This window comes from Trifolium pratense, linkage group LG5 (assembly GCF_020283565.1).
Source record: "Trifolium pratense cultivar HEN17-A07 linkage group LG5, ARS_RC_1.1, whole genome shotgun sequence".
Taxonomy (NCBI): Eukaryota; Viridiplantae; Streptophyta; class Magnoliopsida; order Fabales; family Fabaceae; genus Trifolium; species Trifolium pratense.
The window spans coordinates 10,216,436-10,234,852 of record NC_060063.1 but is presented as its reverse complement, the minus strand read 5'-3'; the positions used below and the strand labels follow the sequence as shown (position 1 = coordinate 10,234,852).

General features: G+C 35.9%; 2 protein-coding genes across 2 annotated transcripts; one reads left to right on the top strand and one right to left on the bottom strand.

Annotated features, from left to right (window-relative positions):
* Positions 1–6,996: 6,996 nt before the first annotated feature.
* On the top strand, positions 6,997–8,168 carry LOC123885581 (phosphatidylinositol/phosphatidylcholine transfer protein SFH6-like). The gene is made up of 4 exons (XM_045934867.1): positions 6,997–7,091; positions 7,336–7,435; positions 7,546–7,644; positions 7,766–8,168. Exons 2-4 carry the CDS (start codon positions 7,430–7,432, stop codon positions 7,904–7,906), a joined length of 246 nt encoding a protein of 81 aa, XP_045790823.1. The 5' UTR covers positions 6,997–7,091; positions 7,336–7,429; the 3' UTR covers positions 7,907–8,168.
* A 7,115-nt stretch (positions 8,169–15,283) lies between these two features.
* Positions 15,284–17,601, bottom strand: LOC123886024. Its single transcript, XM_045935361.1, has 3 exons — positions 17,249–17,601; positions 15,362–16,094; positions 15,284–15,320 (listed from the first exon to the last, which is right to left on the bottom strand). The coding sequence occupies exons 1-3, from the start codon at positions 17,256–17,258 to the stop codon at positions 15,284–15,286; spliced, it is 780 nt and encodes a 259-aa protein (XP_045791317.1). The 5' UTR covers positions 17,259–17,601.
* Positions 17,602–18,417: the final 816 nt, after the last annotated feature.

The window sequence follows — 18,417 nt, the reverse complement described above, 5'->3', positions numbered from 1 at the left end:
GATCTGCGCCATCATTTGGATTATGAAATTTTATTTAAAATTGCGAGGAAACGAGAGGTATAAAACTGGAACTCTTGGATTGGGTATAGAGCTGTCAAAATGGGCTAGCTCGAATGGGCCGGCCCGCCAAGCCCGATTTTTTCCCGGGCTCGGGCCTTGAAAATCCTAGCCCGAATTATTTCCGGGCTTTTTAGCCCGACCCGATAAAGCCCGATTAAAATATGGGCTAGCCCGAATGGGCCGCGGGCGGCCCGCAAGCCCGAAAAAATTAAAATTAAAAAAATAAAATATAAATATAAATAATTTGTTTTGGATGATTTTAAATTAGTTTGTAATATAAATTATAAAACATCGTCCGCTACTTAAGTAGCAGATGAGTAAAAATATGGCACCCAAGAATCTCGTAGGTAGCGGATGAGTAAAAATAGGACATACGAGAAACACGTACGTAGTGGATGAATAAAAATAGGGCGCGCGAAAAACTCGTACGTAGCGGATGAGTAAAAATAGGGCGCGCGAGAAAGTCGTAGGTAGCGGATGAGTAAAAATATGACGCACGAGAAACTCGTAAGTAGCGGATGCGTAAAAATAGGGTGCGAGAAACTCGTAGGTAGTGGATGAGTAAAAATAGGGCGCGCGAGAAACTCGTACGTAGTGGATGAATAAAAATAGGGCACGCGAGAAACTCGTACGTAGCGGATGAGTAAAAATAGGGCGCGCGAGAAAGTTGTAGGTAGCGGATGAGTAAAAATATGACGCGCGAGAAGATCGTAGGTAGTGGATGAGTAATAATAGGGCGCGCGAGAAACTCGTAGATAGGGGATGAGTAAAAATACGGCACGCGAGAATTATTATATATATATATAGCGGATGAGTAAAAAATAGGACGCGCGAGAATGATTAATGTTATTTATATGGTTGAGTTTGAGCACTAGAAGTAAAAAAAAAAATTAAAAAATAAACCGGGCCGGCCCGAAAGCCCGACTACCCGTACCGGGCCGGGCTCGGGCACTAATTTTGGTAGCCCGTTTTTTATCCTGGCTTTTTATCCCGGCCCGACGAAGCCCGAAGCCCGACCGGGCCGGCCCGAAATTGGCCGGGCCGCCCATTTTGACAGCTCTAATTGGGTATGCTCTGTTGGAAAAATATTATGATATAGAATTATTATTATTAGTGTAAATTACTATTATTATTAGGCTTAAATATGCAAAAGGTTCATGTACTTACAAGTCATTTGAGTTTTAGTCCTTGTATTTTAAAATTCTTTCATTTTGCCACTACACTTTCATTTTACTTTAAAAATGGTCCCCGAATCCTTTTTTTTTGTTGAAGTGACACATTTTTTTATGATGTGTCAATTTTATTTTACTTTTAAAAAATTACTTATTTAAGGGTATTTTGATCGATTCACTGCAAAATACAAGGAGTCATCAACTCTAAAGTCCAGTCAACAATGACAGATCAGAAAAAAATGTGTCATTTCAACAAAAAAAAAAAAGCCTGGGTACCATTTTTAAAGTAAAATGAAAGTGCAGTGGCAAAATGCAATGTTTTTAAAATGCAGGGATTAAAACTCAAATGACTCGTAAGTGCAGAGACCTTTTGCATATTTAACCCTTATTATTATTATTATTATTATTATTATTATTATTATTATTTTGTTACAAAAGAGAGAAAAACAAAACAGAGTATTATTATTATTATTAGGGTCATGTTAACATGTGCACCAAGGGCACATGTTAAGGTATCTAAAAATAGAAATTTACATTTAATAACATAAATCCTATATCAATTCAAATAGAAAAACCAAAATAGAAAAAGATTCCATTGAGCCAAAATGGTAGAAAAGAAAGTATTTTACAACTTAATTATAACATTGAATCCTTCCTTAGAAGTATTCTGTAACATGCAAAAATATTTTGTTATGATTAAGGGATCTTTCTCATTGATTACTAATGATCACCACACATACTTTATATAGGCAATGTGCCATATACAAGCATTGGGCTTAAAGTACAAACACTTGATATTGGGCTTGCATAATTCTAGGCCCAATATACAATATCCAACATATCCTCCCCTAATTGTATAACCCTATAATTACAAAAACAAACAGCAAACTATACAAAACTAGAAGAAATTGCTATGCCAAGCTAAGGCAAACACACTAGCAAGCCAAAACAAGAAAACTGCGCGCGCGCCTAGGCCAACAGGCAGGCCTGCAAGCTGGTTAGGCCAGTCAAGCACACAGCCAACTGCTGCAGGCTACACAGACAACCTGACCAATCCACAAGCACACTTCACACTATCATTTCACTGCATTCTTCATCCCTAAACCAGCCTTCAATTTGTAGAATGCATCAATCTTCAATGGTTTTGTCATTATATCAGCAAGCTGCTCCTGAGATGGACAGTGCTTGAGCTCAATTGTGCCTTCCTTTGCAAGATTCCTCAAGAAGTGAAATCTAACATCAATATGTTTGCATCTACCATGCATAATTGGATTCTTGGACAACTTTATGGATGAACTATTATCACAGTAGACAACAGTTACTTCTCTTTGTTCAACCTTCAAATGACTCATGACATTTCTTAACCATAATCCTTGGCAAGCACATAGTGAAGCTGCAACATACTCAGCCTCAGTGGTGGACAAAGTTACAATGGGCTGCTTCTTTGAAGACCAAGAGACTGCACCAGTTCCAATCATGAACACATATCCAGAAGTACTCTTCCTATCATCTAAATCTCCAGCATAATCAGAGTCAGACCATCCAACCAATTTGGCTTCATCTGAGTTATGACTGTACATTATTCCATCAGCAAGAGTACCCTTCAAATACCTCATTATTCTTTTAACAGCTGTGACATGAAGCTCAGTAGGTCTATCCATAAATCTAGCAACCAAGCACACAGAGAAAGCTAAGTCAGGCTTGGTAGCTAGCAGATACATCAAGCTACCCACCATCTGCTTGTATTCTCTAGCATCTGCAGCACTTTCATTTTCATTTTTGACAAGCTTGGATCCAGGCACTATAGGGCTGCAAACCTCATTACAATGTTCCATGCCAAACCTCTTCAATATCTCAACTGCATATTTGTGCTGATTTATGAATATTCCTTTCTTAGATTGAATAACTTCCACTCCAAGAAAGTACTTCATTTTTCCTAAGTCAGTCATTGCAAACCTCTTTTTCATAGATTCTTTGAATGCTTGTATCATGTGCAAGTCATTTCCAGTGCATATCAAATCATCCACATATAAGCTAACAATCAGAATCTTACCAGTTCTATCACACTTCACAAATAAAGTATGTTCATGAGGACATTTTTCAAACTTCTCATCATTGAAGTACCCTTCAATTTTGCTGTACCATGCTCTTGGAGCCTGTTTCAAACCATAGAGGGCCTTCTTCAATTTATACACACTATTCTTATTTCCCATCTGATATCCAAGAGGTTGCTCAACATAGATGTCTTCAGCTAAGTCACCATGTAAAAAAGCACTTTTTACATCCAATTGAAACACATTCCAGCTCTCTTTTGCAGCAAGAGCAAGGATTGTTCTTATAGTATCCCATCTAGCTACAGGAGCAAAAACCTCATTGTAATCTATTCCATGCTTCTGAGTATATCCCTTAGCAACCAGTCTAGCTTTATGCTTCTCAATTTCACCCTTTTCATTGTACTTAGTCTTGAAAATCCATTTGACTCCAATTGCATTGGATCCTGCAGGTAGGGTTGTCAATTCCCAAGTGTTATTACTTTTAATGGACTCCATCTCCTGATCCATTGCATTTCTCCATACACCTTGTTTCTCAGCTTCTGCATATGTCTTTGGATCTTCAGCTTGTGTATAAGTAGCCAAGTTGTGCAGATCATCATTATCTAACTCACTACCAGATACATAGTCATTGTGACTAACTGGTGGTCTTCTATTTCTTGGACCTAATGAAGTTGAGGCTTGCACATCAAGATCATCATCTTCAGAGTCATTTGGAGTTTGAATAGGGTTTGAAGGGAGACTTGCATCTGAATCACTTCCACCATCTTCTACATTGTTGTCTAAATCATTGACTGATTCACTATTCTCTTCTTCAGGCTCATCAACAAACTCACTATGTCTCTTGTCTTCTAATTTGTTCCAATCCCACCCTTTCTTTTCTTCAAAAATTACATCTCTGCTGACTAGAATTTTCTTTTTCTCTGGATCATACAATTTGTAGGCCTTGGATTCATCACTTATTCCAAGATGTATGCATTTAACACTCTGGTTATCCAGCTTAATCCTCTGACTGTCTGGTACATGAACAAATGCCAAGCACCCAAAAACCCTAAAGTGCTGCACATTAGGCTTCTTCCCACTCCAAGCTTCCTGAGGAGTCATGTTTTTAACAGATAGGGTAGGGCTTCTATTCATGACATAAGTAGCCCATTTCACAGCTTCAGGCCAAAACACTTTAGGCACTTTCTTACCAGCTAGCATGCTTCTAACCATATTCATCAATGTTCTATTTTTTCTTTCAGAAACTCCATTTTGCTGTGGAGTGTAAGCAGCAGTTAATTGTCTTTTGATGCCTTGATTGCTACAAAAATCATTGAAAGCAGTGGAGACATATTCACCACCTCTATCAGTTCTCAGACATTGGATAGCACAACCTGATTCTTTTTCAACTAGCACCTTAAACGTTTTGAAAGTATCTAATGCACTAGACTTTTCTTTCAAAAAATAAATCCAAGTCTTCCTTGAGAAATCATCTGTGAAAGTAATGAAGTACCTGTTGCCTCCATTGCTTGTAGGGTTTATGGGACCACATATGTCAGAGTGTACCAGCTCCAACCTCTCATTTTCCCTCCACACAGCTTGCTTAGGAATGACTTCTCTGTGTTGCTTGCCAGTCAAGCAATCTTCACACTTGTACTCAATTTCTTTCAATACTGGTAATCCATCTACCATATTCTTTTTAGCTAGCACATTTAAGCCTTTAACACTCAAATGTGCATATCTATCATGCCATAACTGTGACCAATCCTCTTTTGAAACTGTTAAGCATTTGGGTGAGATAACTGTAGCAGTCAAAGTGTACATCCTGTTACCTGACATCTGTGAGGTGAACAGCAAACCCTTGTCATCATGAAAGATCTTGCAGGTATCATTCTTGAAGATGATTGTGACATTCTTCTGTTGAATTTGACCAATGCTTAGAAGGTTGGTCTTTAGGCCTGGAATATAGTACACTTCAGTTATAACATGTACCCTACCATTGATTCTTAGCTTGATATTTCCCTTGCCTACAACATTCATCTTTGAATCATCTCCAAGTTTCACAGTGTCCCTATAATTTTCATCAAATTCATAGAGCCAATTCTTGTTGCCAACCATATGGTTGCTGCAACCTGAATCAAGATACCATCTTTCAGTCTCAAATTCCTCACAATCTTTGCCTGTCATAAGAAGAAACTCTTCTTCATAGTCTGCTTCAGCATATTTTGCTTCCTCCCAAGTAGGACATTCATTCTTGTAGTGGCCTAACTGATGACATTTGTAACATTCAACAGTTTCTTTGCTTATTCTTCCTCTGCCACGCCCTCTTGATGAACCATTCCTTCCTCTCCCTCTCCCTGCACCAGAGACTGTGAGAGCTTGTTCATCATGGTTCACCACTTTCTTGCTTTTCATCTTTTGCTCATGCACTATCAGGCTGGATTGAAGTGCATCTAGAGACATTGTAGTCACATCATTGGACTCTTCTATTGAACAAGTGACATAGTTGAATTTCTCTGGCATAGACCTCAAGATTTTATCAACAATGGTTGCTTGCTCCATTCTTTCACCTTGAGAAGTCATCTTGTTCGCAATTGCCATGATTCTTGCAAAATACTCAGTCACAGTTTCACTTTCACCCATCTCAATTACCTCAAATTCTCTGCGAGAAACTTGAAGCTGAGCTCTCTTCACCTTTGTTGATCCCTTATACTTCAATCTCATTGACTCCCAAATATCCTTTGCAGTATCTTTGGCAAGAATTGTTTCTAAAATGGCACGATCAATAGATTGAAACAGGTAATTCTTTACCTTCATATCAGTAATCTTGCTTGCAGCTGCAGCTTTGATTTGCTCTTCTGTTGCATTTGCAGGCGCAATTGTAACTCCATTCTCTATCAATGACCAATACTCCTTTGATCTCAGCAGGTTTTCCATCAACATTGCCCAGTGATCGTAAAATCCATCAAACCTAGGGATTGAAGGTTTCAGAAAATCTGAATTCTCTGTCATGCTTGATGCGCAAGAAAGATAAAGAATTGATGAATTTGCAGAAAGATGCAGATTGAGTCTGCAAGATCTTTGAAAAACTGAAGAAGAAAGAAGTTTGTTGAAGAAGAAACACTTTGAAAACGGTTGTAACAAACTTTTTGATGGTGGTTTTGCAAAACCACCACTAGGTCCTTGGATCTTTGGTTCTGATACCACTTGTTATGATTAAGGGATCTTTCTCATTGATTACTAATGATCACCACACATACTTTATATAGGCAATGTGCCATATACAAGCATTGGGCTTAAAGTACAAACACTTGATATTGGGCTTGCATAATTCTAGGCCCAATATACAATATCCAACATATTTATGTTATAGTTGTGTCTTTAGGGCCTTAAGAACTTTACAAAATCTGCCCGTGAACTCATATTGCGATTACAAAAGATTGACAGTGAAAATTACCCTGAGGTGAGCAATCTCGGTCATGTTCATTGTTCTGCTTTTATTGGTTTAGTTATAGGAAATTTTGAAGATGAACATGTACTAAAGCCTCAATGATTAATGATTTTTGTTCATACAGACTCTTTGCCAAATGTTTATCATAAATGCTGGCCCTGGGTTTAGGATGCTGTGGAACACTATCAAATCTTTTCTGGATCCCAAAACAACTTTCAAAATTCATCTATGTAAAAATGTTATATGTTTTAGCTGCCATTTGTGATTTTTTTATGGTTTAAGGCTGGTCATTTGGCTTGATGTCTCTTTTCAAATCATTATTTAGGTTCTTGGAAACAAGTACCATAGCAAATTGCTTGAAGTAATCAATGCCAGGTACATAATGAATTTCTTAACACATTTCTATTTCTCGGTATGTTTTAGAATTTGTCTGTAGATGAATAGAAGGAAATCAGATTTGGTTCTCTTTGATTTTATTTTATTTCTTTATTCTGTCTTTTTTAGTCATTATGAGACGTTATTTCTATCATTGTAATTCCTTAGTACATTACTTTCTCTTTGATTTCAATGCGGTGTATTGTAATTTCAAAGCATCACTATCAAATACCAATTTCTTAAGCGAGTTGCCAGATTTCTTGGGAGGTACCTGCACATGTTTAGATCAGGGAGGTTGCCTCAGATCCGATAAAGGGCCCTGGAATAACCCTGAAATTATGAAGGTTAGGCTATGTGATGTACTTACCTGCCTTCTAATTGGTCATCTGGTGATCTACTATATCAAACTTGTTACATGCTAACTGTTAATTGTATGTGTTCAGATATTTTGCAGATCATTCTCAGTGGGGAAGCAAGGCGGCCAAGACAGGTCGTAAAAGTTCTAAACAGTGAAGGAAAGGTTATTGCATATGCCAAGCCACGATGCCCAATGGTAAATTATTGTCTGATTTTCATTATTTACTGAATTGAGCGGAGCCTGTTTCGATCCTCGTGCCTCTTCAATGTCCTTTTCATCTTATGTCCTGATAGATTTTGTCACTTCTTTCTTGCAGGTAAAAGGCAGTGATACATCCACAGCTGAATCGGGGTCTGAAGCTGAAGATATAACTTCTCCAAAAACGGTGAAGAGTTACTCACACCTGACGTTGGCCCCTGTTCGTGAGGAAGTAAGTGTTGACCTTGTCTTTTGTTAACTCGGTGTTTAATTGATTGATTGTAGGTTTTCGCACATTCCTCCCCTTAGTAGTTAGTGGTAACTTAGCTGGGTATCACGAATACATTCCAATGGTAGACAAAGCTGTTGATGTTGTCTTGAAGAAACAAGCATCACTCCAGAGGTCTCCTAGTACAAAAGGTTAACAACTTTAACTTATTATTTATGTTATACACGCTTTCTAGTGCTCAGTAACCAAAAGTATCAAAATTTTGAGTGTTGTTTGTTGGTTTGTCCTAAATCTCTATAGAAAGCATTACATTTTGAGCTCCTAATCTTTGGACATTTGCTGGGTGTAAATGTATGAATGTAACTATCACAAGCTTCAACCTACTATGACATGTCATAATAGAAGAATCTGTTTGATTAAAAATAATGAATTCATGACTAATCAATGTTGGATGAAACATAAACTAGTTTGTCTTTAATTCTCATTCTATTGCCAGTACATTGTGTAGCATGCATTATTGCCATGAATATGAATCCACTGCCTTGTCTAGTAGAATTCACTATAACGGACGTGAAAACCATACATACCACTACGAATATGTGTAAATACCCGTAGTGGAATCCCCATGATTTATATTAAAAAAAATTGAAACCATACATACCACTACTGGTATTCATTATAACCGACGTGGAATCCCATACATACCACTACGGGTGGAATCCCCATGATTTATATTAAAAAAATTTGAAACCATACATACCACTACTGGTGTTCATTATAACCGACGTGGAATCCCGTACATACCACTACGGTTAATTGGAAAAACCGACGTGGAAAGTCCATAATTTTAAATAATAATTAAAGAAGAAATACACATACCACGACGGGGTATTAAAAGACCCGACGTGGAAAGTCTGGACTTACAACGACGCCAGCAATCACTACGGCCACGGCCAGTAGTGGAAAGTCCGTTTGGCCAGTAGTGGAATCCCCTTTCTGCACTAGTGCAACCTAGTTGGGATTTCTTCTAGATCCTTTGACGTCATTATGCTCTTAGTTCACAAAAAAAAAAAAAAAAAAACACTTGTCATATGTCCAAGTGTGGTTTTTGTTTGTCACGTGTCCAAATTCAACGATAATAGTGAAAAATTTGACGGAAGGGACCAACATGAAACATGCAGAAAAGATAAGGGACCAACTTGAAATTTTTAAAAGATAAGGGACCAACGTGAAACTTAAAATAAAGATAAGGGACCAAAATATAATTAAGCCTTTTATTTTTAATCATTTTATTCAATTTTCTGGAACAAAAAAACTCGATAAAAAAAAAAGAATTGTTCTATTTTTCTTTGTAAATTGTGACAAAGAAATGGTGTATTATTTCTGTAACGCCCCGAAATTTAGATAGTGAAACTAAATAATTTAATTATAATTAGAGAACTTTCAAGAAATTAAATAAGTGGAGAAAAATAGAGAAAATAAGGAAGAAGAAAATAGAAAAGAATTAATAGAAATATATTTTGGGTCATATAGCCTAAAGATATATTTTAATCTCACATTTTAGAGATACTATGCTTTAGTAATATTTTTGGAAACTTATTTTTGAAAGATATATTCTAATTTTTGAAAATAAAATAGTAGATCTTTTAGGAAATTAAGTTTTGAAACAAATTAGTAATAGATAGCCATTACTTTTATGACTAAGGAAAACCTAATTATTCATTATAAATAGAGGAGATTAAAAGAGAAATAGGATTAGCCAAAAATTACCTAAAATAAAAAAGAAATTGGGAAGGCTGCAAACAGAGGGAGAATAACGTGTCATAGCTACTGAGTTCGGGAAGCTTGTCCCTAACTGCTTTAGTGATTGAATCGCTCTTCGTCGGGAAGAATAACTAAATTTACTTTTCATTAAACGTTTTATTTTGAAAAAGGAATTGGTCCATGTTGTTTGTTCAGTATTTTATTATTGTAGTAGTCATTCAGACTTTGAGAAATTTTCATTGGTTCAATTTTACAAGTTTACTTCCGATGTGTTATCTTTAAATGCTTATTAATCAATCACGTCGAAGATTAGTAACACTCCTTTTGAAATAAAATAATCAACGATTTTACAAATAAAATCAATGGAAGTCCGGGTTGTTACAATTGGTATCAGAGCCTGGTTGGTTCACATGACCAAGAGTCGTAGTGTCTTGTCGTTGTGCGAACACTGTCAAAGCCTAGCCAACGTCATCTGTTGTTGTGTGTCAGTCTTGTCTAACTGTTGGTATATTTTCTCATCTATCAAAGCCTAGCCAGCGTCATCTGTTGTTGTGTGTCAGTCTTGTCTAACTGTTGTATATTTTCTCATGTGTCAATCTCGATGTTTGTAGTCAAATTTGTACATTAGCCACTATTTATTTTACAAAGTGTTTGTTAAGTTCTTGAAATTGTTGATTCTAACTGACATGTTTTCCTTGCATGATATTGGTGATATGTTATATGGTTATCCGATTTTACTGACAATTTTCGAGGACGAAAATTCTAAAAGTGGGTGAGAGTTGTAACGCCCCGAAATTTAGATAGTAAAATAAATAATTTAATTATAATTAGAGAACTTTTAATAAATTAAATAAGTGGAGAAAAATAGAGAAAATAAGGAAGAAAATAGAAAAGAATTAGTAGAAATATATCTTTTTTTGAAAATATATTTTTGGTCACATAGCTTAAGGATATATTTTAATCTCACATTTTAGAGATATGCTTTAGAAATACTTTTGGGAGCAAATTAGGATATGTTTTTGGAAACTTACTTTTGAAAGATATATTCTAATTTTTGAAAATAAAATAGTAGGTCTTTTAGGAAATTAAGTTTTGAAACAAATTAGTAATAGATAGCCATTACTTTTATGTTATAATCTTTTTTACCTCTTTCAAATACTGACTTGAGCGTAGGAGTGTTAACATAGGAGTGTTAACATAGGAGTGTTAACATTTTTGCAGGTACCTTTTCCTCCATAAAGACCAAGAAATCTTCTCATCATCATCTTCCATAACTCCTACTAGCTGAATCATCATCACCTAAGACAATCATTTATGAACAACCGGCCAGTTCGTCTTATATAATCATTTATATTTTGAATAATATAAATTTTAATTATTTTTTAAAAAATTATTCTCATATTAACAGATTGATTAGGATTTTAACGGGTTTTAAAAGACTTTTAAATTAAAAAAAATCAAATATGTATCTCATCTAACAATCCCTAACAAACATTATTTTTCAGCTTTTCATCTGACAACTAATTATTCTTCAACTTTTTATTTGTAAGATCGATTGAAATAAATAAATAAATAAAATACAAAATATTAGTGCTGATATAAATCTTATCCATTAAAAATAAAATACACTGTAAAACTTATACGAGTTCTAATCGATTTAAACATGTTTCATATCATATAACAACAATATCACATAACATGTTTAAACCAGAAGCGGAAGCAAAATTAAAAGCTACTAACCTCCAGCCATTGCTTAGTCTCCTTGCTTGTTGATGCTGCAAGCTTTCTGTTTCAACGTTCCAAACCCTTACTTACTCAAACTCGATGGTGTGAATTCGATGAAGAGAGAAAGCAGGTTCGGTGACCATGAAACAGTGTGAATACGTTCTATTTATAGAATCTTGCCCATCACAAGGTCTTGGAACGTATTTGCACTTTTTGGGGGCTGAACTTAAGCACAATTTAGTTACATCTAAAGTGTGTATATCTGATTATGGGATAAGTGAGAGAAAAAGAGTGGACCAACTCATATGCTTTTTCCCCAAGAATAGGACTCCACAACAACTTAATTTGAAGCCAAAATATAGGGAAAAAGCCAACATTCTCCCACTTGGTCCATCTAACCCATAATCGATCATGACAAGGAACTAAATATAGGAATCATGGCGACATGTCCTCTTATTATGAGTAGTATCTTCCATGTATTACAATATATCAAGTCTCTCAATATCAATCCCCAACTTAATGAAATAACCACATGTTTATTTCTGGTCTAAATGAAGTGAATTTTTCTCAAAATTAATAAATGTGCACATAACAAAAGAAGAAAAATTCAAACTGAATAAGAGTTTCATCAAAATAACAAAAGTTACTTAAAACTACATCGTGGAACCAAGTCCCATCCGTACTACATGATCCTTGAAATTCTTTGGTGGCATGCCTTTAGTCAAAGGATCGGCAATCATTAACTCTGTGCTAACGTGTTCAATGACCACTTTATTTTCTTTAACACGTTCTCTTACAGCTAAGTATTTGATGTCGATGTGTTTACTTCGACTTCCACTTTTATTGTTCTTAGCCATAAAAACCGCAGTAGAGTTGTCACAATACATCTTTATTGGCCTTGAGATAGAATCAACAACTCTAAGCCCAGATATGAAACTCTTCAACCATACACCATGCGAGGTAGCCTCAAAACAAGAAACGAACTCGGCTTCCATAGTGGAAGTAGCCGTCAATGTCTGCTTTGCACTTCTCCAAGATACAGCTCCACTAGCTAGCATAAAAACATAACCCGATGTTGATTTTCGGGTATCAATGCAACCAGCGTAGTCTGAATCGGAGTAGCCAATTACTTCCAAGTTATCTGTTCGTTTGTACATGAGCATGAAATTCTTTGTTCCTTGAAGATATCTCATTACCTTCTTTGCAGCTTTCCAGTGGTCAACACCTGGATTACTCTGATATCTTCCCAAAACTCCAACAGCATATGCAATGTCAGGTCTGGTGCAAACCTGAGCATACATAAGGCTTCCTACAGCTGAAGCATATGGGATGTTCTTCATGTGTTCCCGTTCAAAGTCATTTTGTGGGCATTGACTTAATTCAAATCTATCACCTTTCACAATGGGAGCCACACTCGGTGAACAATTTTTCATATTAAATCTCTCAAGAACTTTATTGATATAGGCCTCTTGAGACAAACCCAAAATGCCTCGATTTCTATCTCTATGGATCTTAATGCCAATGACATAAGATGCCTCTCCCATATCCTTCATATCAAAGTTCCTTGAGAGAAATTGTTTCACCTCATATAGCATACCCTTATCATTTGTCGCAAGCAAAATATCATCCACATATAACACAAGGAAACAAATATGGCTCCCACTGACCTTTTGGTATATACATTGATCCATGACGTTCTCTTCAAAACCAAATGAAGTGATTACTTCATGGAATTTTAAATACCATTGGCGAGAGGCTTGTTTTAATCCGTAGATGGATCTATTAAGCTTGCAGACTAAGTTCTCACCTTCACTAGAGTAGAATCCTTCAGGTTGTTTCATGTAAACCTCTTCCTCTAGTGAACCATTTAGGAATGCTGTTTTCACATCCATTTGATGTAACTCAAAATTAAAATGAGCTACTAATGCCATAATTACTCGAAAAGAATCCTTTTTAGACACAGGAGAAAAGGTCTCTGTGTAGTCGATTCCCTCTCTTTGAGTGAATCCTTTGGCAACAAGTCTTGCCTTATATCTTTCAATGTTGCCTTGTGAGTCTCGTTTGGTTTTAAAGACCCATTTACATCCAATGGCTTTTACACCATTAGGCAACGTGACAAGATCCCAGACTTTATTTGACACCATTGAATTCATCTCTTCTTTCATAGCATCGTGCCATAAGTTTGATTCCTTGCAACTCATGGCTTGTGAAAACGTTTCAGGGTCATTTTCGGTTCCTACATTGTAGTCTGATTCTTGTAGATACACTTCAAAGTCATTAGGAATTGCTGGCTTTCTGACTCTAGTAGATCTTCTTAATGTTATCTCATTATCTTCTTGAGGATCTTGTTGTTCAACTGGTTCAATAACAGGTTGTTCAACATTTTCTTGATGTTCCTCATCAATAACTTGACCTACGTGATCATTTCTAACATTTTGTGGAATTTCAATTGTTGTCTGTCTAACACCCTTTTGTACTTGAGGGGTGTGAATGACAAACAGCCTATCACTTGATCTAGAAGATTCAGCCTTATGGTGATTTTTCTCAGATATTATATCTTTGAAATGATCACTCCCACTAATCAAGTGATCTTCAAGAAATTTTGCATTTCTTGATTCCACAATCCTAGTTTTAAGAGAAGGACAATAGAATCTATAACCTTTAGATTTTTCAGCATATCCAATGAAATGCCCGCTAAAAGTCCTTGGGTCTAGTTTCTTTTCTTGTGGATTATAAATTCTCACTTCAGACGGGCAACCCCAAACGCGTATGTGGTTCAAACTCGGTTTCCAACCCTTGAATAATTCAAATGGTGTCTTTGACACAGCCTTGGTTGGAACTCGATATAATAAATACGCAGCCGTCTTTAAAGCTTCTGTCCACAAAAATTGAGGAAGATCGACATTACTCCTCATACTTCTTACCATGTCCATTAATGTTCGGTTTCTTCTTTCTGCCACACCATTCTGGTCAGGGGATCCAGGTGTAGTGTATTGGGCAACAATCCCATGCTCTTGAAGAAACTTTGCAAATGGACCGGTTGCTTGTCCACTCTCAGTGTATCTACCGTAGTACTCTCCACCTCTATCAGATCTCACGATTTTAATTTGTTTTTCACATTGTTTCTCTACTTCAGCCTTGAAAACCTTAAATGCTTTTAAAGCTTCATCTTTAGAATTAAGTAAGTAGAGATGCATATACCGTGAAAAATCATCTATAAAGGTGATAAAGTATTTCGGACTACTTGCGTCCATGTCTGGACAACAAATATCTGTATGTATGATTTCTAATAGGCTTGAACTCCTATGTGCACCCTTTTTGAACTTGTTAGATTGCTTACCCTTAATGCAATTTATACAAGTCTCGAAATCGGCAAAATCTAGGGTACTAAGTATCCCGTCATTTACTAATCTCTTAATTCTATCGATTGAGATGTGTCCCAACCTTCGGTGCCATAACATTGAGGATTTTTCATTCATAACACATCGTTTCAAACCAGCAGTAGCAGTAACATGCATTGAATTATAAGCAGCGTTATTTTGTAAATTAATAAAATAAAGACCATCGCGCAATTCACCATAACCAACAATTCCAGATTTATTAACCAAAGTAAAACCAGAATCCTTAAAATTAAATGAATAGCCAAGAGGCGCGAGTCTAGAAACAGAAATCAAATTCTTCGAAAAACTAGGAACATAAAAGGTCTTTTCTAAAACTAAATTAAAATTGCTGCTTAAAATTAAATTGCACGTTCCAATGGCCTCCACATGTGAACGCGCCTGCCCTCCTGAATAGACATGCTGTTCACTTCCCACCGGTTTCCTGAGGTTTTGCATACCCTGCAAGGTATTCGAAACATGGATTGTAGAACCAGAGTCAATCCACCATGTGTTATGATTTATATTAACCATATTAGATTCATAACAAACAAATGTAAATGGAGTACCTTTCTTGTCTAGCCAACTCTTAAACTTTATGCAGTCTTTCTTCATGTGCCCTTTCCTTTTGCAGAAGAAACACTTAGACTCCTTCTTTATGATTGGCTGAGGAGGGATGTTGCCTTTATCCTTAGCAGATCCCTTCTTTTTCTTTCCTTGAACAGTTAAATTAACTTTCTCACCTTCCTCCATCATCAACCTTTCCTCTTCCTGAACACACATGGTCAACAATTCATTGATTGACCACTTATCCTTATGTGTGTTATAGGATATCTTGAAAGGACCATATTGATGAGGAAGAGTGCATAAGATGTAATGAACAAGGAAAGAATCAGACATTGTTACCTCCAAACTCTTAAGTTGAGCCGCTATATCCCTCATACGCATGATATGATCACGCACTCCCCTCACTTCAGTGAGTTTCATGTTAGAGAACTTAATTATCAAGGTGCTGGCGCGAGCCTTATCCGATGACACAAATTGTTCATCAATGGCAGCGATAAGATTCTTGACATTCTCGTGTTGCTCTACTGAACCCCGAATGCCGGCAGAAATTTTTGTCTTTATGAACATTACGGAGAGGCGGTTAGACCTCTCCCACTTCTCATAAAGATCAACCTCATCTGGCGTGCTGGCTGCAGTAATTGCAGCTGGTTCATCTTTCCTTATGGCATAGTCAATGTCCATCCAGCCCAAATGAAGAAGAATTCTCTCCTTCCAGACTTTGTAATTATCACCGCTTAGCTCGGGAATTTCACACTTAAAGTCAGAGAAATTTGCAGATTGAACAACTGCATAAATCAACAAACATGCTCATTAACCATAATTGAGACAAAGTAAATAAATTATATGATTTACCAATGCAAATCATATCTTAATTATATATAAATCCAGTGACATAACACTTGCTTGTGAGCTAAAGTTTTACTCATATTAGATTTATATAACAACTTTATGATAAAACTACCAAACATGAAATCTTAATTCCTGCGGGTAAATCAAGACATGTAATTTGATATTTTATCCTAATTGAACACACAAACACAACAAAGTTCCTGTGGGTAGATTTTATCATATAAGCATGTTTAACTACAATTGATGTTTTAAAAGTGATTCTAAAGCTCAATGTAAAATTTTAATCAAATAAAGATGCTGTGGCTACTCTCAATTAATCATAATTTTATTAATCACTCAACATCAAACTTAATAAGGACCTGAATGTATGCACATAAAACTGAAGAGTGCAGTCCTTTAATAGGTTACAGTACTGAGAGACACAATGAATATTATTTTGTGCAAACAAAACAAATAAAAGCTGCATAGCCTAGTGGTTCTGGTTCTGTTAAGTGTTTTTCTATTAAAGGTCCTGTGTTCGAATCTGCCTGGCACCAGTTTTCCCTTTTTACGTTTTAAAATTGAAAAACAGGCGTAATGAGGAAAAATAATTTCGCAAATCATGGACCAGGAAGGATCGAACTCGGGACACTCACGTATAAATCAGTAATAAAACCACTAGGCCAGGACGATTATTGTTTATTAAATCAGTAACCTAATATTTATTAAATATACAATAATTATAAAGTGTCATCTTCAACCTTCGTCCGGGTCCTTTTTGACCCGCGATCCAGCACGGAAACCCGACGGTTTCAGGCCAATTTTGTTGTCGAAAACGATGAAAAATTATCCAGAACCATTATGTAAATCGTTTCCAATATGTTTCCGGTTTTAATTTGGTTTAAAAAGGAACAAACTTTAATATCCAAAAATTGAAATAGTTAAACATCGTTGGAAACGATTTAGCAAGGCAGAGGTATAAGAACGCTCTGATACCAAATGTAAAACTTATACGAGTTCTAATCGATTTAAACATGTTTCATATCATATAACAACAATATCACATAACATGTTTAAACCAGAAGCGGAAGCAAAATTAAAAGCTACTAACCTCCAGCCATTGCTTAGTCTCCTTGCTTGTTGATGCTGCAAGCTTTCTGTTTCAACGTTCCAAACCCTTACTTACTCAAACTCGATGGTGTGAATTCGTTGAAGAGAGAAAGCAGGTTCGGTGACCATGAAACAGTGTGAATACGTTCTATTTATAGAATCTTGCCCATCACAAGGTCTTGGAACGTATTTGCACTTTTTGGGGGCTGAACTTAAGCACAATTTAGTTACATCTAAAGTGTGTATATCTGATTATGGGATAAGTGAGAGAAAAAGAGTGGACCAACTCATATGCTTTTTCCCCAAGAATAGGACTCCACAACAACTTAATTTGAAGCCAAAATATAGGGAAAAAGCCAACATACACTGGAAAATGTTAATAAAACTAAAAAGTAAAGATCCAACAAGAAATCTAACAAGCACCATAGATACAATCCAAAAACCCGCATGCGATGCAAATTTAAATTGCAAAAAGTTTTCATGCATTAAAGACTATTTATTTTATTGGAATTTAGTTAATTTTAATTATTCGGTTTAACAATAATTAATTAACTAAGTAAATTGTAGAATCAAGAAAAATAAAAAAGCATCTTTTCTTTTTAAAGAGTATATTTTTAGAAACAAAGTTGTTAAGATATGTTTTGGAACATATTTTGGAAAGATATATTCTAATTTTTTAGAAACAATCTTTTAGAAAATTAAGTTTTAAAACAAATCAGTAATAAATAGACATCACTTTTATGATTTTGACTTTTTATGAGTTAATTTTTACGAGAAAAGATCCTCTCCGGTAATTGAGAGGGTCTTGTGCAATCTATGCCGCTCATTTATATTTTAAAATTAAAATTTCTTGTATTAAAATAATAGGTGTGGTCCAGATTTCACAAGAGAGAGCAATTTTTACTACTACAGTCTCCTAATTTTATTGCCCTTATAATTATGAAGGTTGAACTCACCTCATGCGTGTTTTGACATTTAACAAATAATTGGGTCGCTTTGGTTATTTGAATATGGTATGTAACTATTAGAGCTGTTAAAGGAGCCGACCCGGGGGCCAGGTCATATAAAGGGTCGGTCCAGTCAAGCTCGGTAAATTTCCTAGTCCGACCCGATAAGAAAAGGCTTACATAGGCCAGTCCGACTAATAAAAAAAAAAGATGCAACTAAATC